Source organism: Ylistrum balloti, unplaced genomic scaffold, assembly GCF_031769215.1.
Source record: "Ylistrum balloti isolate Yb309-2 unplaced genomic scaffold, AGI_CSIRO_Ybal_v1 Utg370338, whole genome shotgun sequence".
Lineage (NCBI taxonomy): Eukaryota > Metazoa > Mollusca > Bivalvia > Pectinida > Pectinidae > Ylistrum > Ylistrum balloti.
In genome coordinates, this window is record NW_026782244.1 from 113,184 (window position 1) to 136,875 (window position 23,692).

Consider the following 23,692-nt stretch of genomic DNA (forward strand, 5'->3'; position numbering starts at 1 on the left):
TTGTGTGGACAACTATAAGACGGTTACTTGTGTGGACAACTATAAGATGGTTTCTTGTGTGGACAACTATAAGATGTTTACTTGTGTGGACAACTATAAGACGGTTACTTGTGTGGACAACTATAAGATGGTTACTTGTGTGGACAACTATAAGATGTTTACTTGTGTGGACAACTATAAGACGGTTACTTGTGTGGACAACTATAAGATGGTTACTTGTGTGGACAACTATAAGACGGTTACTTGTGTGGACAACTATAAGATGGTTACTTGTGTGGACAACTATAAGATGTTTACTTGTGTGGACAACTATAAGATGTTTACTTGTGTGGACAACTATAAGACGGTTACTTGTGTGGACAACTATAAGATGGTTTCTTGTGTGGACAACTATAGGACGGTTTTTGTGTGGACAACTATAAGATGTTTACTTGTGTGGACAACTATAAGATGTTTATTTGTGTGGACAACTATAAGACGGTTACTTGTGTGGACAACTATAAGACGGTTACTTGTGTGGACAACTATAAGATGGTTTCTTGTGTGGACAACTATAAGATGGTTACTTGTGTGGACAACTATAAGATGGTTACTTGTGTGGACAACTATAAGATGGTTACTTGTGTGGACAACTATAAGATGGTTACTTGTGTGGACAACTATAAGATGGTTTCTTGTGTGGACAACTATAAGATGGTTACTTGTGTGGACAACTATAAGATGTTTACTTGTGTGGACAACTATAAGATGGTTACTTGTGTGGACAACTATAAGATGGTTTCTTGTGTGGACAACTATAAGATGGTTACTTGTGTGGACAACTATAAGATGGTTACTTGTGTGGACAACTATAAGACGGTTTTTGTGTGGACAACTATAAGATGTTTACTTGTGTGGACAACTATAAGATGGTTACTTGTGTGGACAACTATAAGACGGTTACTTGTGTGGACAACTATAAGATGGTTACTTGTGTGGACAACTATAAGACGGTTTCTTGTGTGGACAACTATAAGATGGTTTCTTGTGTGGACAACTATAAGATGGTTTCTTGTGTGGACAACTATAAGATGGTTTCTTGTGTGGACAACTATAAGATGGTTTCTTGTGTGGACAACTATAAGATGGTTTCTTGTGTGGACAACTATAAGATGGTTACTTGTGTGGACAACTATAAGATGGTTACTTGTGTGGACAACTATAAGATGGTTACTTGTGTGGACAACTATAATCAGATGATTATACCCATGAGGACAACTGAATACAATATAGTTACTTATGGGGAATATCATACGTTCATATACCTTTTCACTAAAGGCAAATCATCATGCTGCATTCATTCTCTTTTAACTATTGCAATTATCTGTTAGAGCTTGGCATGTTTTGAATCTTCAACCATTGGCATTATGTTGGTTGACATTGGTACTATGTCATTATTTCTTTCTCGTGTTATAAAATAAACTTGGTAGTGTTTTGTCTTTCGTGGACGCGTGCGATCTAGCTTCAGATCACTCTTTAATTGCCAAAGATCGTGGTAATAGGTATCATACTCTCGACGATAGAACTTGGTTTAATGCCCTGTCAGCAGCTATGGTCATTTAAGGATTTTCGTGTATGCGAGGTGAGTGCATATGCTGAATGTGCCTGTATGTGCCTGCAATATGTTCGTGTAAGCCTCCTTGTGATAATATGGAACAAATGACGACTTCATAGTGCGATCACACTGAAGTATACTGTCCAAAAAACCTAACAAGACACTATCCAACCGTCTTCAAAATTTTGACAAAGGACAAAACAGTCGTGCACTAATACAGCAGACTAAGAAAGAGAACCAAAAGCTTTACAAACGAGTGAACGATCTACTTAAAAGTGAGGCAGTGTCAATGGAGCCATTTGGAAGAAATTATTTTAAGGAAAAGAGAAAGCATAAAGCTTCCAAGTTCAGTAGCCTCTTATAATCATGTGAAGGGCACCTCAGGTACAATTCTTACGTCATATATTAAGGACAGACTACCATTGTTTTACATACAGCTATCAAAAGTCAATCCACATCTTATATCCTTTACTTCAATATTTTGTTCGACAGATTTCGAGATATCTAGAATTTTACATATATGACCACTAGTATAACTGACGAGTCCTTGAATGAATGAACAATGGGTCTAATGGGCCTAAATAGCTCTTCAGTTACACAGGAGACTTTCTTACTTCGTTAGGTAAAAGCCTATTCCCAAGCATGCTACAGCAGAAATATAACGGCGCAGTGTCATTTGCTTGCTGGAAAGAAATTTTCAATTCGATAAACAGTTGGGCAATGTAAACTGGAAAAACGTTTCAAGGTTATTCATTTGAACAACATGGTAGCCCTTTATTCAAGTATGTTACAGACCAAATATCAGCAATTTTGGCCTTTCTATTATTGAAAAGACGTTTGAATGTATTAACACATTTGGTCAGCGACCATAAAAGTGTGCAAAGACATTCAGCTAAACAAACTTCGTAACACTTCATCTCAACATGCTACAGGCCTAATATCAGCACCATTTTGGTTATTGTCGCTTATTTAAACAAATTTGAAGATCAAGGTCATTCATTTGAACGGACTAGGTAACGCGTTATTCCGACATGCTACAGGCCCAACATCAGCAACTTGGGACATTTGGGTATTGAGAAGACATTTTTTGAAGGGCAAAGGTTGACACCAGACGGAGGACGAGACACGGCATAAGCTTACTTATCCTTCGGACATACTTGGGTATGATAAAAATTGATTTAGTGCAAGACAATAGTCCAGAGTCAGCTGCTCGATCACACACAGACATTGGCCATTTTAGTGATGTTGCAGAGACGATAGGGGACACAATTTCTAATGACGTTTCCTGTTTTTCTCTTACAACAATCGCTATCCGAAGGATTAATGGAAACACCTTGTTAGAACATCAATCTTTTCAGACATCACTAGCTATTTATAGAAACAGTGAGGTTTTGTGTCCGTTTATCTAATGCGTCAATGTCAGGATATCAGGGTCTGCATCAATCTGGGTCAGGGAATATCTTGGTCAATGAAAGTAGAGGGTCAGTTCTCTACTATTGGGGTCTGTTTCATTCAGAATAAGTATCAGTCATGACCAGTGGGACACGGTTCTGTAACTGTCAGAGCCATTACCTGTCTGGACAAGTGGGGGTTAAGCTCTGTATCAATCAGGGTTAGTATCTGTTTTGACGAGGAAAAGTCGGGGTCTGTGACGTAACAATCAGGGTCACACTGTTTGGATCCGTGAGAAATTGAGTTTGTAACAATCAGAACCAATACTTGTTTGAGTAAGAGAGAGTAGAGGTCTGTATCAATCTGTATTTGAGAGGGTTAGGGAAAGTCGGAGTCTGTATCAATCAGGACCAGTTCTAGTCTTGGTCAGTTAGAAACAGGGTTGGCATCCTTATGTGAAAGTGAGAGTCGACGTTTGTAAGAATCAGATTCAGTCCGAGTCGGGTTAAATGTCTGCGTAACAGTGAGTTTGTAAGAGACAGGGTCTGTAACAGTCTGGGTCAGTGAAGGTCAGGGTCTGTAACAGTCTTGGTCAGTGAATGTCAAGGTCTGTAACAGTCAGTGATAGTTGGGGTCTGTAACAGTCTGGGTCAGTGAAGGTCAAGGTCTGTAACAGCCTTGGTCAGTGAAGATGTCAAGGTCTGTAACAGCCTTGGTCAGTGAAGATCAAGGTCTGTACCAGTCGGAGTCAGTGATAGTTGGGGTCTGTAACAGTCTGGGTCAGTGAAGGTCAAGGTCTGTAACAGCCTTGGTCAGTGAAGGTGTCAATGTCTGTAAGAGCCTTGGTCAGTGAATGTCAAGGTCTGTAACAGTCTGAGTCAGTGATAGTTGGGGTCTGTAACAGTCTGGGTCAGTGAAAGTCAAGGTCTGTAACAGTCTGGGTCAGTGAAGTTCAAGGTCTGTAACAGTCTGAGTCAGTGAATGTTGGGATCTGTAACAGTCTTGAGTTAATAAGAGTTGGGGTCTGTAACAGTCTGGGCCAGTGAAGGCCAAGGTCTGTAACAGTCGGAGTCAGTGAAGGTGAATGTCTGTAACAGTCGGAGTCAGTGATAGTTGGGATCTGTAACAATCATGGTCAGTGAAGGTGTCAAGGTCTTTAAGAGCCATGGTCAGTGAAGGTCAAGGTCTGTGACAGTCTGGGTCAGTGAGAGTTGGGGTCTGTAACAGTCTGAGTCAGTGAGAGTTGGGGTCTGTAACAATCTGGGTCAGTGAAGGTCAAGGTCTGTAACAGTTTGGGGTTAGTGAAGGTCGAGGTCTGTAACAGTCTGGGTTAGTGAAGGTCAAGGTCTGTAAAAGTCTGTGTCATTGATAGTTGGGGTTCTGTAACAGTCTGGGTCACTGAGAGATGGGGTAGGTAACAGTCTGGGTCAGTGAAGGTCAAGGTCTGTAACAGTCAGAGTCAGTGAGAATCAGGTTCTGGATTAGCGAGAGTCGTTTCCTGTAACAATGAGCGTCAGTATCTGTCATTTTCAGACATACATATTTATACACCGGCTGACTCATTGAAGACGTATGTTACCTTTCACTTTACATTAATTCATTGGTATAGAATCACAGGAAATCACCGGATTTTATTCGTAAATATGACTTGGTCGTTGATGAGTCAGACCAGGATTTTTTATTCGAGGAAAACAAGACAGTGTTGTTTTGTATGCGCTCCCTGCTAAATTGGATTTTATTTTGCGTTAAACAATGATTAGTGAGATATCCAGAAGGAATTACTAAAATGACTGCAGGAGGATGTGTCATGGATTCACTGCACTACACTCGTATTCTTTTTATTCGCGAAGGTTGTCGAGAAATATATTGTAAAAAAAAACAAAAAAAAACAATGTTTTTTATTTATTTATTTATTATTTATTTATTTTTTTTTTGTATATTGTGAACATTGTTGACGGTGATCGCTTTTCAAAGGGTTTTCTGAACCAGGGATTTGATTACAAATGTATTAGGTATATTAGCACCTAGTTATGTATTTGGTGCCTTACAGGGTGGGCGTACGTTTTGTATCTGCTTTTATATTGTGGATTTATTTAACCTGACCTGATCTATATTTTATCTATACTGTATTTTTCCGAATGTGACACTGCCTCGCTTGTAGGCTTTTCTTTAGCGTTTATCTCTGTGAGGAAGGACTTTTAGTTCTGTTTCAGGCTGAGATTTACAAGTGTCATTATAATGGACAGTTACTCTACTCCTTAAGCATACTCAAAATTGTGAAAGTGTAACGACTGGTTTGTCTGTTGTCAGTGTAATGTAACACGAATTTATCACAGTGACCAGAAACACACAGACTCAACACACGCACTCACCTCTAATGCAAACAGAAGCCGTCCATAAATGGCCAAATCAGTTAATACAAAGACTTTAAAAAATAAAAAAAAAAAAAAAAAAAAAAAACAAACAAACGAAATCTTTGGGAAGTTTTAAAGGTGTCATACGATCGCACAAGGCTACCAGTGGCACCAAAAGGGAATTACAAAGGCACGCTAAGAAATGGCACTTTTATCACTTGTCAAAACAACAAATAGATATATATGGTTCCCATTACGTTCTTAATAATATGACACGCTCTTTACTGTAGGATTAGACCACAGTGCATGGAAAAAGGACAGACAATACTGTTCGCAAGAAATGTCATATGTTTTCCTTCTCTTAACACTCTGATGCAGCTTAACTTTGCTCTGTTTGTCATCGGAAATCACTCAAAATCTCTTTCACTCTTTAATATTAGATATCTGTAGAGCAAATTTGGAACATATGTCCCTGAGGTATCATTACAAAACATATCGTGTCACAATATCTCTCATTTGTCTAGTGTGATGTAATACAATATAAAAAGTTCGATAACCATGATATAAATCTTACTTACTCTGTGCAGTTCTTCTGAATAATTCGAAACACACACATAAAGGGGGAATTGAATTATTTATTATGCTTATAAATCGATGTATTCTTTGAAAAAGAAATAATATTACCACAAATGGCGTCATTGGTTGCTTCAGAATACGATTATTACCAGAGAACATTCGTCTTCTTGTTGTACGATAATAGATGTGAAACAAAAAGTGAAAATTATTTGTAACCACAGACTTGTTATTTGTGTCTTAAGATATAGATATTCTCTCAATAGGAGACGTGTTGATTATATATTTAAGTTTTATATTAAATGTGTTAAAAAAATGTGCTGTTATTTTCCCAGACACCCGATTTTTTATGGATTTTCTTGAACGCTATGAATACCGTATGACATCTATAAAAGTAACGTCACGGGAACGATATAGTGTAGGGAAAATATAAAATAAGGAATTTTAATCTGTGATTTCTTCATCGATTTGAAAAGTAATCTCCGTCTAGGTGGTAAAATTACAAGTATTTTATAGTGTGTTATCCTGCTGTTGCAATGTCACCTGGAGTATATCATGTTTTGTAGCAGATAATATTCATCAGATTCATGACTAGGACAGACCTGATTCAACGCATTGGATCATATCCATTTTTTCAAATTAGAATTGTGTACGTATGGTAGTCAAAATGTTTTAACATTCTTTTATATGACGCCATAATACGCCTTCATTTGTATTGTCTTCAATACAATTACCTAAGTTTTGTTTCTCTGTAATAGCTTCTATAGCTCATTCTCTTGTTTATCAAGAACAACTGAAATCCCCAAGTCTATATTTTTTACAGCAACACCAAGCGGGTCTCCCTGATTAAGCAGAAGACACTTATCATTCCGCTTCACTAATCTTATTTCTATTTTACCCTAGATTCATCAAACTGAGTTTGAATTAATGACAATCACGCCTAAGGATCAAAGCGGTTTTATTGTCTCCTTGACAAATACTTGCCACACCAACATGCATGTGCCCATTACCTAAGAATATGGATTCGATAGAAACAGTCCCATAATGTCAAGTTACGGACAACGGCCTGAAAAACAAATTAAAAAAGGAGTTAGTTGCTGGATTGTACAAAATACACAACTGAATAGCACAATTTTACAAACTTAAAATGAGAAACAGTAAAGCGATATAATGAATTAAACTGCATCATACAACTGCTTTTACCTTCCCAACTAATGCTTGAGGCCTTATATTTTAGGAGACAACTGAAGAAGATCACAATCAGCCGAAACCAATCCTTCGAGTTTGTAATAGATTTCGTCATGAAACGGGGTCATCATTAGAGTTTAGGCAATAAAAAATCCATTTAGCAGTTTTAACGAGAATGGAAATTGAAGAAATGAGATGTTGAAATTGCATGTTCAGAATCGAAATTTGAGGGATGTTTTCTAAACAATATTGAGTACATAATACCAGTATACGCATGCGTGGCTCATTTCAGCATGATATTGAAGCTTATATACCGAGGAGGCAGACATTTTTATTTCTTGCTGATTTCATTCTGTAAAAGGGTTTTCTGTGTTTTCTTTGTTTTGTTTTGTTTTTTTTTTCAAAATGATCAAATGACAATTAGTCCAAGTTATCAAACACATGACCACGATATTAATAACTATACTATACCTTCTCGACAAGAATTAACAACGGGTTTTTAGAGTTAATTCTAATGATTCATTTACAGTTTGCGATATTTTTCATGTTATGAACTCTTTTTTCTTAAATAATTTCCTACACCGCAGCGAATCAAACGTGGCGTTACAAAATGAGGTAAATTTTATCATGGAGTGATAAAAAATAGCCAATGAAAATTGGTGTTTCTAAGAGGATAAAATGTTATATACGTATTAATACATGACATGTTGTTGCTTTTAATATGGTGTGCAATGTGCAGAAATATCAACGAGTTTAACATACCAAACATTATGTCGTAGTTTTGTGTATTTAATGGCGTTGTGTTTAGTTTCCCTTAATTCTGGTTTGGACATTGATGAAGAAAAACATACCAAAACGTCAAACCCCATTACAGACCTTCATTTTTAAAAAAAAAAAAAAAAAAAAAAACCACCGCCATTTGTGACAATAAAACGTTTATCAAATCCAATGTCGTTAATTTTTATATCTCTCGTTCTAACTTCATTTCAATTGTTCCATAATGACTTTTCTCTCTCACTGATTTCTGATAATGATGCCTGCATTCATTTATCACATTAAACCTACTCAGTGGTTTGTTGTACAACAAAATGATGTATCAAACGAAATGAGAGAAATCTTCGTTCTCCTTATAACATACCCTGCCTTGTTCAAGCAGCACCATATTGATGTAGTTTTCTGTACAGGTTTATACCCTGTTCACTGTACATTAACAAGTAACGAATCCAGACGGATCTAAATAGTTTGCAGTTGACTTGGGTTTTACATACGTTTATATCAGACTGAGACTATGATCAAGCGATCATGGTCACACAGTCTTTATATTCCTTTTCAATCCCTACACAAATATTTGAATAACAACATCTCACGAAAGTAAAATCCAGTTATCTAACAACTGAAATACTGGCTTGAAATCCTTCAAAGTAATAAAAATTTGGAATCATTATCATTCTATCGTTATATGTATATAACAAAATATTTGTTTTTTACTAAGTTTTTAGCCGAACATCATCAGATTTGAGGGTTGTTCGAATCATCCTTCGTCCGTGGTTCATTTGTCTCACCATTTATTTTGAATTACTGTTGGATTTTTCTCAAACTTGGCGTTACTCTTCATCCCTGGTTATGCCTATTTAATAGTGAATCAAAATGACCAATAGGCGGCAGTCTTGCATTTCATAGATGTGCCACAAGTTTCCATTCTTGGTTGTGATTTGGCTGTTGTGTGTAATATTTTTTGTGGTCTGGGTATGGTAATATGTCTTTCAGTCTCCGTTTAATGGAGGGTTGCTTGTGATTCATAGGAGACAGATTTGTCCGTGGACTGACTGCTTGAATTAGCTGTATTTGCTTTGTAGATGTCACAGAAAGGGCGTTTTGTTTCAGGTTTTTGTAAGAAAAGGTGATTAAAAGAATCTTTCACCACCAGTGGATGCCTGCAAGCATGTTCAGAGTAAAAGAATGTTTTTTCAGTGAAAAGATATTTCTGTTTGTGGTTTTGAAAAGGGTGTATTTTTATTAGCGATCACGATGGCGGAGAAAGAATGGTTCTCTTTCAAGTATGGAAAAGGAAACTGTTTTGCTTGTGTAAAAAACAGTTGGAGTAGATAATAAAAAAGAGAACAATTAATTTTGAGACCTGGTTGTAGAAAAGTTTGACTTGATCGTTGTCTTGGTGGCAGAGAAATGACAGTTTAGTTGGTGGTCTGAATGTCAGTCACAAGGTATCTTGTTTCAATGTATAAGCACACAACAGTGGGAAATGATGTAAAAATCGATACGCCCCTGTGACAGCTGGTGTAGACTGGAAACAGCTCTGGACTCGTAAGGTGTCATCGATTCTCACAAACGGCATACAGTTGGAAGAGTGTTTTTTCCTCTCACCTGCATATACGTTTGTGTTTCAGTAAAGATGAAAACGACACGAAGAAGTATTTTTTCTTAATAAATATCCAGATGCATTACTCAAATGATTCATTACGGGTTTCCAGAAACAATCCTCAGACGAACGCAATCGGAATAGCACATTGTGGAATGTATGTTGAATGAAGTCTATAAGTTATAAAGCAATTTTTAGAAGAAATGAGAAATATAAATGAATAAATTGATATGGACTAATCACAAGGATTTTTTATATCGCGCTTAAACGAATTGGCAGTTTGAAATCTAAAACGAAATGAAAATACAGGTCAGTGTACCTCGATCCTGATGTTAAACTCTCACTTCAAAATTTATAATACAGATTCTGTACCTGCATATAAGGCGTCCAATAACTTGATCCTTGTGTAGAGACGTTATTACATTTCCAATATAAAAAGAACTAGACTTGCTTGATTACAAATGGAATCCCACCTTTACATTACGCAATCTTTCGCTTCGGTATTACAATAATTCAGAATGACTATCAAAATAAAGGATACGGACCTCCCTCGTTTATGTTTGATTCCTTAACTTCACAATAATCCATATAAACAAAGTTTTGTTGCTGGCTCGTCTTACGATACAATATATGGTTCTGAAATATACCCAAATGTATTTCGCGAAAAATATGGCCAAATCGAAGAAAAACTAGGACGAAATCATAAGAATGATCAAGTTTTTGGTTGACAACGTCTTTTGACATACCCATCAGATCTAACTGCGCCCCTCTGTTTGCTGATTTGTTTTCGCCTTTATACGAGGTTAGATATTTCGAGGAGCTCATCAAAATAGGTCAAAAAGACCTTGTTAAGTAGTTTAATTTCACTGTCAGCCACATTGATGACGTCTTGCCTTTACTTGACTAAAACATTTTCGACCACGTTATTCGTATATACCCACCAGAATTGGAAATCAAAGACACGACAGCCTTTTCCACATCAGCCGCTTATCTCGATCGTTTGAAAATTAAGGGGACGTTTTACAGTCGTTATATATTTACGATTCGTTTACAGTATAATAATATTGATGTCATGCATTGTTTGATTGACTAGACACATTCGGAGAGGACAGCCTCGCCTATCCCTATCGTTTAAAAATGGGAATGCACACGAGGACAACAGAGTCTCACCATCGATAACACCTTCAACATCAATAGCACATAAAACATGATGTTTACAACAATTAAACCACATATACAATATTATGTAGACAGGTCAATTACTAATGTACCTTACATAATCAAATCACCTTTTTACGTGTTGTAGAAAAACACCAAGAAAATACCAACATGGCAACATAATCTCAAATTCCATAAAGCTAGAGAAAAATATGAACAAAAGAAAGATTTACACGAAGACTTCTGAAAATTACAAGGAGAATAAGACTAGGCGTTCCGGAAGCGTCTTCTGCTTCATCGACGAGACCAACCATGTGAACGTTGGATATCTAAGTAAGTAATGTCACGTTCTCAAACAAACAAGCAAATACAGCTTCATGTCACATAAAGAACCAGAATATTTCTCAATGAGATCGCTATGACGACCATAGAACTTCCCCATGATTTTCACAATCCTGCTTCTTTTGAACCCATGTGTTACAAGTTTGTAAGTCTGTTGACGACTTCTTGCACGAAAATCGTGATAATGGGAACAGGCTCTTGAACATCGAATCAACCGTAACATGTAAATACCACAGTTTGGAGATGTAGGGACATTACTATCCAGAAATTGAAAGTTCACAATAGGGAAATTGAAATCATCACGTCTACAATACAGCTTGATGGATAACTGCCCATGTTGGTTTCATTGTACGAAAAGATCGAGATAAGCGGTTGATGTAGAAGAGTCTGTCGTATCTTTGATTTCCAGTTCTGGTTGATATAAACGATGGACGTAGTAAAAAAACTTTCTTGTTATTTAGACAAGACGTCATCAATATATCTATAGGTGAAATTAAATGACTTTTCAAGGTCCTTGGGACCTGTTTTGACAAGCTCTTCGAAAACAAGTCGGTCAACAGAGCCAGTAGTCGGTTAGACGATCTTACCACCAAACTCGACGAAGATGTTGTCAAGCAGAAACCCGATCATTTTGTAGGTAAATGTGTTTCTGTTGTAGTTTTCCGTCACTTTCCCCCTTAAGCAATGTAATGCTGTCCCTGATATAGGAATGGTCTCAATTAGGTTGAAAAATATACCACACAACCTGTAGAACACGATAACAGATACTATTATGTTTACATGGTCATTATGACCAGCTTTGAGAAAGTCTTCAAGCAATTTAACCTCATATATTAGACCAAAACAAGTTATTTAGAAAACATGTATGTTTCCATAGGTATTCTAGTAGTATATTATTAGATCGTATCTGCCATATCGACAAAAATATTGTCAACCAGACATACGATCATTTAAGTATTGGGTACGTATGGCAAATATCAAAGTCTACGACACAATAAAATATGTTTGTATGGGATACTATAGAAGGTAGATCATTATACATTTATATTGATTTTAGTATAAAGAATATCGCATTTCAACGGAGTCTTCACGTCAAATGAATGTGGTTGTTTTTGCAAATTGATTTAATAACGAACGTTGCAATGCCACATGTGATAATGTGATGGATTTGAAAATAGCGAAGTCAGTAGAAAGCTCTGCGACGTAGACTATAGAAAGGGAGCATGCTATAACTGGTCAATGTGTGTATCACAGCTTAATCGTTAATATCAAGAACTTATTAATTACATATCGACTTCAGGTTTATATAATTTTATATAATCATAGGGGAGAAATATGAACAGGTACAGATATAATATTAATGTTAATGTGATATACAGGTAATTTGTTTTTTTTTTTATTGATCAACACCACCACTGTATCAATATCGGGATATCGCAAACATCTCTTATTTATTTGCATAACACAGAACGTTTATGAAATATTTCTTAAAAATCGAAAGACAGAAGCACAAGGTAATTATCTGTGCACGCCATCACACGTGAAAGGAAACGTAACGACCAACCAGCGCTAGGTACATCGTATCGTAGTCAGCGTCACGCTTTGGGGACAAATATTCAATACTGTGAATTCATGATCTGTATACTGTAGCAATCATCTGCTGGCAATGTGTTGAATGACGGGATTACCACCTGAGCAAAGTATTAGTTGGTGTCGTTTCCAGAGCTTTCTAATGAAGATCACGTGTCCTTTGTTATCACGCATGTGAAACATTCAATTCGAGACTTTATAAAAAAACACAATTGGTCAGTGGTCACAATCATTGCATTTATACACTTTCTCATGTCTATGTATCTAAATTTGATACATACACCTGTTACGTGGATTACGTTTCTGCGCGTGCGCGAACATTATTGAATTCTGTTTCAGCAACTTCTGTACATGTGATCCCTAGCAGTTTCCGTCTCGTAACATTACCGTGTGTGTCACCTCAGCACTTCTCGATAAAATAGGCTTAGATCGAATCAATTAGGAGATATAGATTTTACATTTTCCTTTCACTTAAAAGTTCATTTGAACTTATTTAATTTGGAAATATACATAAAACATGGCAGCGACCGCCGAGGGAAATTTCTTGAGACAATTTCGGGATTTGAATACGAGAGAGTTTAAGCAGATTACAGCTAACCAATTCATGGATGTTTGGCATCATTACGACTCGAACGGTAAGTGGCTATCACGATGGAGGTCTCCTTGTGAGACTATAGGGTAAAAGTTTTACATACATAGTCGAAATATCATATATATATATATATATATATATCGATTTGGTGCTATGTCGTATACCAGGTTATTGAATGTCACTAATTAGTTGTAATCTGTCAGCTTTTCGAAACATCCAGGCACAGAGCGGTAGGCATGTTTCTCTTAATCTCTTCTATGCAACAAGAAGTAGCACAGTCTTCAATACCAGCATCAAGCTCATTCTTGGGTGTGGATTTTTTTTAAATAAGTCATATTTGAATACAATAGAGGTAATACAATATCAATACATGAAATTTACATACCTGATCGGAAAACTGAAATAACTGCATACAGACAACTTGTCAACATGCATGTTTTTGTCGAAATAAAAAAATCAAGTGATGTTAATATGTGATAGAAATGCATTTGTATTTCTTTGTTATCGAACTATTTCTTATAAAGTATCGTTGTTACAAGGATAAACATTTTTAGTTTGAAAGTAGCATTCGGTACCATTCCCCTATCATTGCCATAGTGACATGCAGTGACAGATTTGTCGACAGGAAGGGACTCAGAATAAGAGTATATTGTATATATCACACATTCCTAAATAAGTACATAAGAATGACATTTATGACAAATCGTCGGGAAATTATTATTTTGTGCTCTGTTAAGGCAAAATGTAAAAAAGGATGTAAGCATTTACCCTAAGAAGCAGGTGTTTGAGTTCGTAATAAAGTCATAAATGATTTATATCATATTCCGTAAATTAATTCAGACTCACCCATGTCATAACTGTTCAACCAATTTACTTTCGGACAAATTGAGGGCTCAATATCAAACAATGTATATCAGGTCTATCTTAAGTAAACTTTAGTATCATTTATTGGAAACGTAAATATGTCGTTTGATGTTCAAACACAATATGTTTTATGATTTTTTGCTCATTAAATATATTTCATTAAAGTAAATTCTGAATTGCAAAGATGGGTTTACATTTCGTTCTTTGAAGCTGTGAAGATGCAGAAGCTTTAGGGGGAAATGATGAAAAACTCTTCACCGATATCCTTGATAGTAATATGATTAAGAACATGGCGAATAATATATGGATTCTTATGCTTACTACAAAACCTGTCAGATCAATATTGATAAAATAATGGATACCCAAGCAACATGTGGTAGGAGCTACATTTATAACAAGGTTTTCGTTCGGCGGGGTTATTGATGTAAAGACATCCTACACGGTCAAACCAACGTCAGTTAGCGAGACTATCAGAGAGATCAAACTCCCATATACCACTGCACGCATCCAGCTATTATCAGCTTCTCTTACAACCGTGGTGAAAGGAATCATTGTCAGAATTAATTTGATCAATTCTGAAAGTTAAAATGTGTTTACAAAATGTGTGACGAGGTGGTAATGTTTTCAGGTGTGCGGGTCTGCCACCACGGAACGACTAACAGTGAAATAACAAAGATTTTATCTTAGTAATGTAGCGTTTTACAGTCATGATAAATAGAGTCGTCAAGAACTATCGTAGGAAACAGTCTAGTAGTATGTCCTTTTTCGTAACTGAATTTGGATTGGTAAGAAATTGCGTATAATTCATTCATTAACTATTAAAATCAAGTAGCATTGGGGATGGGAACTAGCGTCGCATAGATTTAGTAAACCGTGTAATTGTTACATAAATTTGAGGCATTTATCTTTTGTTCTTCTAAACTGTATTTAATGTCTAGCAAATCCATTTTCTCCAAACAACTCGTGTCTTTATGCTATTTGAGTTAAAGCGAAAACAAAACAGATGCATCCTTATATGTCTCGTGCTTGGTCGTTACACCTTCATACCAAACTGGGACGTGTGCTTAAAATAGTTTTTTTTTTCTATTTTAATCCTGATATATATCGACATGATGATTAGTGTTATGATATTGTCGGATGTCGCTGTGTATATTAAATCTCAGACGGAAAAGACTAAACTGTTCGCATTAATTTCCTTTTAGATATATCAGTTTAATTTTAGTTTTTATCTCTGGTACATTGTGTGATACTGTGATGACACAATGCTTGTTTTCTTTCTGTTATTTTAGATTACTATAACTCTTACATCTATGTTTCAGTAAATGTGTGACACGTTTTGATGGTAATAATTGTACGATTGACATGGATCAAGCTAATCGATTACCATATAGCCTATTAATTCCCTTTCCATAAAAAGGATACACTCTATTCATGAACTTTTGTATTAATACAATATTGACGATGAACACTAAACTCTTAAACAAACGTTTGTTTTCCGATTATTACATGTATACGGTACATAAAGGCCTTGGCAAGCAGAATTGACACACCGTTTAACTAGGGTCATTGTGCAGGGCAAATGCTGTAAGTCGAAAGTCGATATACAAACATTCTACCTGAGGATAAATAAAGTAATATTATATTTCTTTATCACTAGAGGAAAATAAATCAATATAGAGTATGGTTTACTGTAAAACAGAGTCGGAAGGTGTGTTCTGAATGCTGAAGCAGTCGTTCCAGTGCAATCACAATAAGTTAACGTCCTTTCACGTTATTTTGGGAAGCTTTTGTATCATGTATCCGTTGTAAACGCTTTTTAATTATTCCCTAATGTCGCCTTCGGCTTCAGAGTATATATGTGTATTTAGTTGAAACATGTTCTACGATTTGTTTAACGTCAACATGCAAAGACAAAATGCGTGCTTATATCTAATATATGTATATATTGATCAGAAAATACGAACGATCAAATGAAACCATTATTCAAATTGAAATCCAGGAAAGAGACAAAAAGAACACATGACCTTCAATATTTTCCTTTCATAAAACTCCCCGACTACCATAAAATGCTCACCACCTTATTCTGAGAGTAACTCGAAAAATAGGAAGAGAAAATATGTCGTATATTTTGCTTTTAGATATTTTTGCGAGCATTCCGACCTTACCAATATCGCAAAATTTAAAATCATATCATTATGTGCCTCTTTTTGCTTGCTTGTTTTTATTAATTAAGGAAATTCGCTTAGACATTTGCATTCTAGATATACTATCAACCACCGGTCGTAAAGCACAAGTAGGAGTAGTGATCACAGTCACGGTTGCTATAATTATGACTTTCTACAGTAGAAGTAGTGACCACAGCTGCCATAGTTATGACTTTCTTCAGTAGGAGTAGTGACCACAGTTGCTATAGTTATGACTTTCTACAGTAGGAGTAGTGACCACAGTTGCTATAGTTATGACTTTCTACAGTAGGAGTAGTGACCACAGTAACGGTTGCTATAGTTAGGACATTCTACAGTAGGGGTAGTGACCACAGTAACGGTTGGTATAGTTATCACTTTCTACAGTAGGAGTAGTGACCACAGTTGCCATAGTTATGACTTTCTACAGTAAGGGTAGTGATCACAGTAACGGTGGCTAGAGTTATGACTTTCTACAGTAGAAGTAGTGACCACAGTAATGGTTGCTATATTTATCACTTTCTACAGTAGGAGTAGTGATCACAGTAACGGTTGCTATAGGTAGGACTTTCTACAGTAGGAGTAGTGACCACAGAAACGGTTGCTATAGTTATGACTTTCTACAGTAGGAGTAGTGATCACAGTAACGGTTGCTATAGTTATCACTTTCTACAGTAGGAGTAGTGACCACAGAAACGGTTGCTATAGTTATCACTTTCTACAGTAGGAGTAGTGACCACAGTAACGGTTGCCATAGTTATCACTTTCTATAGTAGGAGTAGTGATCACAATAAGTTGCTATAATTATGACTTTCTACAATAGGAGTAGTGACCACAGTAACGGTTGCTATAGTTATGACTTTCTACAGTAGGAGTAGTGACCACAGTAACGGTTGCTATAGTTATGACTTTCTACAGTAGGAGTAGTGACCACAGTAACGGTTGCTATAGTTATCACTTTCTACAGTAGGAGTAGTGATCACAGTAACGGTTGCTATAGTTATGACTTTCTACAATAGGAGTAGTGACCACAGTAACGGTTGCTATAGTTATCACTTTCTACAGTAGGAGTAGTGACCACAGTAACGGTTGCCATAGTTATCACTTTCTACAGTAGGAGTAGTGACCACAGTAACGGTTGCCATAGTTATCACTTTCTACGGTAGGAATAGTGACCACAGTAACGGTTGCCATAGTTATCACTTTCTATAGTAGGAGTAGTGGTCACAGTAAGTTGCTATAGTTATGACTTTCTACAGTAGGAGTAGTGACCACAGTAATGGTTGCCATAGTTATCACTTTCTACAGAAGTAGTGACCAAAGTTGCTATAGTTATGACTTTCTACAGTAGGAGTAGTGACCACAGTAACGGTTGCCATAGTTATCACTTTCTACAGTAGGAGAAGTGACCACAGTAACGGTTGCTATAGTTAGGACTTTCTACAGTAGTAGTGACCACAGTAACGGTTGCTATAGTTAGGACTTTATGCGGTAGGAGTAGTGACCACAGTAACAGTTGCTATAATTTGATCTATACCACAGTAAAAGTGTCACCCCAGCGACTTGTACCTTAGTTTTGAGTAGTTCTACGATAGTGATGTTGAATCTTTCTTTTGTTCATATTTTGCCCCAATGTTATTGTATTTGAGGTTGGATTATGATTATTTTGACTTTTGACATGTTTGTATTTTCTTATTGTGTGTATGTATTTGAATTTAGATTCTGTTTACATGTTGATAATTTGTGGTTTTTCTTTGTGGTAGAGATGATGACTAAGGTGATATTCTCTATACTGTCGATTTTTCTATGCTTCAAAACATATAGATCATAAATAATATTAAAATATTTTTTATTCATATAAATTAATTTAGATCGTCACATAAAAGATACGAATAAAGATATTTTTCACCCAATAAAATGGTGGCATGTGTTGCACTACCTCAACATGTTACAACGTGCTATAAAGGTCGTCAATAATGAAAAATGTGTTGTTTTCTTCACCTAAGCCGTGGTCACACTGTATTTAGATCTGTAGCCGACACATTATACATTGTGCATGGGTATAAGGTGGCGTCTATTCTGTTGTGTGCTCACGGTGATAAAGTTATCATATGTATGTTTTTGTCACCATGACTGTTTGTGGCGTTGCTGCGCCGACGCCGCTGGCGTTCTTACGACAGAAGTTGGCTAGGGAGGTGGCGGCTGCAATCATACAACTAACAGTAGTTAATATTTTTTCAGTAAAAGAAGACATTTCCACTTAAACTATTCCCATACTGTATATTTCTTATAGAGTGGTTATATGATCGAGCGTTGTCGCTAGGTTTATAAATGGCAAAGAACATTTCTTTAAAGAGTTAATTTAATATATAGGTTGATCATTCAGTGGGCAAACTGCTTTGCTTTTCAATCACTCTATTCTGTCGACTGGACTGTGATTTGAGTGTCAGAAACCATACACTATTACAAAAACATGGAAATACGTAACCTTCATTATTTCCTCTTTGAATTTTTGAACAACGAAAGGATAATATATTTGGGAAGGGTTAAACGTCTACTTCTTAATAACCGAAATCTAATTTTTTAATGAGAAAAAGGAAATGCTTGGTGTTTCCCTAAACCTTAACGACACAATTCAGTAAAAGGCTAAATGTTGATCTCGTAAAAAGTAATATTTTCTTTATATGTCAACAAAAATACAATCTTATCAAAAGAAATATTTTACGATCCTTAAATACACAAGACCGATCATCTTCTCCCTATTTAAAGCACGAAATTGACCATAAGCTGTAAAGGTTATCGCCACTGACCACGGGTTCTAGAATGACCAAACAGATGTATGGTGAAGTCTTATTCGTTATTTGGCACAACTGTATGTTATTCTATATCTATATTGTAAGGTGGCTTCACTTGTGTCTTTTATCCAATCGTCAAAGTACTTACGACTTGTCGACGAGGAATAAATTTCCGGTATGGTCGTGTCCGGGCTACCCAGATACTTGTATTTACATTTTGCAGTAGATTCTAAGGCCTTAGTTCTAATATCACAAATACAGTGATGATATCACCGATCTAAACAAAATACATGCAAGCGGGGGATGCATGTCTATGTAAACTATCGGTGAGTTATATAGGTGTCATTATTATATATAAAAAATCTGTGTTATGCCTTCTTGCAAAGCCTTCCTTCTGTTCGATCCAGACTGCGTTGAAAGAGTGAAAATGCATGGGGTTTAACACCTAATGTGTATCTGTTATAACCGAGGTACAATTAGGGGCGCACATCAAGTTCTTGTGGCGATTTATTTGCTGTGGTCATTCGTCTTTTAGTGCTAGTTACCAATTTATAGTTTTTAAAAAGTCAATATCTTGTATTCCTTATGAGTTCGATCTACATTTGTACAAGTTAGTCGTTTTAGAAACACTTTATTACGCTTGCCTGACCAGAGTCAAATACTCCTATCAATAGGATGAGGACATTTCCTGACGACAGATGTTTAGCTTGTAAAAGCCATGAGTGTCATTGTCTTTGCGATAAGGGTCATACTGGGCGCTATAAAGTTGAAAGGTATTACTGTTCTAACTGTTTAGCTCAAGCTGTAATTGCCAGAACACCGTTTAGGAAACGCTGATATGTATATTCATGTCTGTAGAGTTGTAGACACCATACTGTCGTGTTTTATGTACGCATTAGTGGTGATTGTTCTTGCATAAAGCTTACAATTACCATTAAATAACTCTGAATATTAAAGGCCGCTCTCACTCTTCATCCAAATGCCATTTGAAATGCAAATATATACGCATACACTAGAAAAATACATGACTTCGTTAAAGACTTCGTTGCAGACCCTGTGCCTTTTACTCTTTGACTTTGAGTGACTCATATCTTAGTAATTAAAGAGAAACATGAAAAACAACAGACATTTAAAGTCCTATGTTAGAAACACTACACTGACCTATAAAAACATATTAGTTTACAACTTGTTAAAACCTTGCGCATTACATGTATTGATGGACAAGCTTTACTTAGCGACAGCACTACCTAAACTCCGCATAAAACCTGGATACAAAAGGTTGTTGAGTACCAGACAGACAGCTGAAGGAATGTATGACAAGAGACGAAAGGATGTCAACAACACCTGGTGTTATATCACATAAAACACGATCTGCAACATATGGTAAATAAGGGAAAACTCAACGGATACTACACTATATCGTCCGTCAATACCTGGTATTTGTTACTCGAAGTCAAATAAAATCCGAAACAAAGAGATCTAGCTTCGTTAACTTTATTTATCGATAAGGTGCGTTTGGGAGAGGGGTGAACAAAATAACGATTAACACCGCAACATTGAAAAAAGTGGAGGTAAATAAAAGTTGTAGTAAATGTAGTTGAAATGCATCTTTAGCAAGAGACACTCGACATGCCAAATTATCAATAAATCATACAGGTGATGTATCATGGCTTATCAGAAAAGCAAAGGTCCAAATCTGGGAGTGTATCAGTGATAGCTAAACATGCCTAAAGACCTACAATTGTGACGCCAAGTACTGTGAACCGCCATGACAGTTGTGTTTTTATTTGGTTCAGGAGATGTCGACATGTTTCTACTGCTAAGCCCACAAAAGTCCTAAAGTGGTTCCATAAAATGATCTTGGGTGAAGCAAAATCCCTAAACAACTTCCTGATAGAATGTCCAAATCTTTGACATAATTCTTTAAAAGTTTTTCGAAAAGGTGCATTTAATTTAATGATATTTAAAACATTAATTTCAATACTATTTTATGAGACCTTAAGCTTGAATTAATGTCATAGAGATACTTTCCATTTGGTCTGATGTTCTTTTCAATTTTTTGTTTTTGTCTTGTTTGTAAGTTGATACCTGAACCGTCATCTATTGACCATGTCGCACATATTAATCCGCATGCATTTATAATGTGTTATAAATAATTGCTATCACAAATCACGATATTAATTGAAATATAATATCTACCATGAAACACGAATAATTCTAGAAAGGATACCTCCTACGTAACTCTGTCACGTACATGTACAAGTACAAGTAATATATTTTGCTTTAACATACGTTTTACCAACATGACAAAAGACCAAAACAAACATTCTTTTGTACAACTTCTTTTAAAGAAGTTCCTAATCCGTTATGGAACCCTATTCAATATCTCCAATGCACCTACGATCAAGCTGTGGAATGGAGTAAGCATAATTCCTGGGTTCTCCGTTGTCCCCTAAACAGGTATCCGAGGAAACCGCTACAGCAGATGCCCTACAAGTAGTCATCTCTTAGTTCCTGTCATGAGAGCGACATATTTCCCCAGATTCTACCAGAATAGCGTTGTAACAGAAGCAGTACAAGCAACAATTAGAAAGCATTATTAAATAGTTGCACCTGTTTATACTCCTTACAATTCCGATGAGGTAGAAAGGCTTTCATACACTGTGGAGGTGGTAGTGAAAGTTTTCATGCACGATACTCGCAATCAGAAATATTTAAGTTTTGACCACCTATGATTCCGATGTACGTCAGGGTCTTTATGCATCACCTAAATTTTCTCGGTTTAGTGATAAAGGTATCTTTAGTATGTTTCCATTTCATATGATATTTTATGAAACTCGTTTTGAAATCTGAAATGTTTGCTCTTATCAAATTTTATGTGAATTGAAAACTCCAGTATTGCCTAAATATTGACGCAAAAGTATACCTAAGCACCATTTCCAGACTTTTCCTTCACACATTTAGATATAAAGGTTTGTGTATTGTTTACATCATTATTAATGTTGTATAATCCATGATAACATCTAACGTATTCGGATCAACATGTTTTATGTGACGGGTCAATCTTATTAAAACCATCAATAAATTGTGTAAATTCTCTGTTTGTTTCTATTCCAGTCCTGAATGATTTAAGATCATTGAAACTGGTTTGGACTTATCGTGATGGGTTTCTTAAATACAGGTTTTATATATACTGTTGATAAAATCTCTATATTTGATCGCCTTTTTATCTCATTGCCATTATAAAATATTTCATCATTTCTGAAAGTATTACAATATGAGAAAAATACATTTAAAGGTTTTCTGAAGTTCATTGTACACGTAATGCAGACCGCTATTCCCACAAATATTAATAAGAGTGTTTTGTTTCACGCTTGGAGAAGCATTATTGATTTAATAGTCTTTTGTCGATAACTTATAACGGATTGAATTTATTTAATTATCTTAAACAAAGTGATTTTTCCCTTGAGAGATGATCAAACATCACTTCCATTTCCATTATAGCTTTCCTACACGGTAGGTAACAGGATATTCACAGGATTGTTATATCAGTTGGAGTAACCAGCCATTGCTCCGTACTCTGGAATGATTCCGTTAAGGCCCGTTAAACAATCGTGTAGGTACATTACCTCCAACGAGATCTAATGCGGTCATAATTGCAAAAAAGTCAGGATATTCCCGCGACAAAACCATTCCTGATATTTTGCAAAATTGACAATTTCCGCGTTATTTGAGATACCAGTATTTCTGCTAATTTTGAGACGACGCGACGAAAGACAAACACTAGTAAAATCGTTCGACCGTTATCAGGGTTTTTTGTCCTAGGCTAAAACGCGATTGTTGACATTGCTATTAAGAGATATGTTGATGTTGAAGTCATGTGTGCCAGTCTTTATACTGTTATTTGCATTCTTTCTTGACAGTACTTTCAGCCAATATCACGAAATGATCACGTCATATTTCAAAATCCATTATGTTATGCGGTACTATCTTTATTGCAGATATTTCTGAACTGAATAATCCTATATATACATCAAAATACGTTCCTCTATCATGCATTTTTTTCCTCCATATCACATACGTTGTAATCAGTTACTCTATCACGTATCATTAGGCTACACTGGGTTGTCTATAACGACTTAAGCTTCAGTCTATAATCTTATATTAGGCTCCAGTTTATACGCCATGTATCTGATACATAGCCTCCTTTGTTATCTATCGTTTACATCAGTTTAGCTACACGGTATAGCTACTCGTCCGTTCCTGCAATGCATGTGTCATACATAAGGTGTTTTAATGAAATGCTTCTGTCATAGCTCTGATCATGTGTAGCCTCACAAAGCAGCGTTAAACCTGCAATATTTTAATGCAACACAAAAGACATTCACAAACAGTGGATGATTTTTTTATACTTTTGCAACTGACAACCAATTACCATAGAGGTAAACCAGTGCTATTACCATGAGTATTGCCATAGCAATAGATATCGGACAGGCTTAGGGCTTCTATACTGCGACGTCATTTAAAACATTTTCGTTTAAAAAGCTGTAACGGACATCAGCCGGTATATTATACCGGTTAAGAATAAAAGGTAATTAAATCAATCCTTTAATTGATAAAATTATTTGTTTTGATGTTGGTTTAGTCTGTAGCCTGTAAATATCGCCCTCTATTCACTTCATAGCTTTAC

General features: G+C 36.0%; 1 protein-coding gene across 1 annotated transcript in view; it reads left to right on the forward strand.

The window, feature by feature from the left end:
* The first annotated feature begins 13,085 nt into the window (after nucleotides 1-13,085).
* LOC132553593 (calbindin-32-like) overlaps nucleotides 13,086-23,692 on the forward strand; it is a 64,139-nt gene continuing 53,532 nt past the window's right edge. Inside the window, exon 1 of the mRNA XM_060217849.1 lies at nucleotides 13,086-13,203. Within this exon, the coding sequence (XP_060073832.1) occupies nucleotides 13,086-13,203 (118 nt within the window). The remainder of the gene's footprint in view (nucleotides 13,204-23,692) is intronic.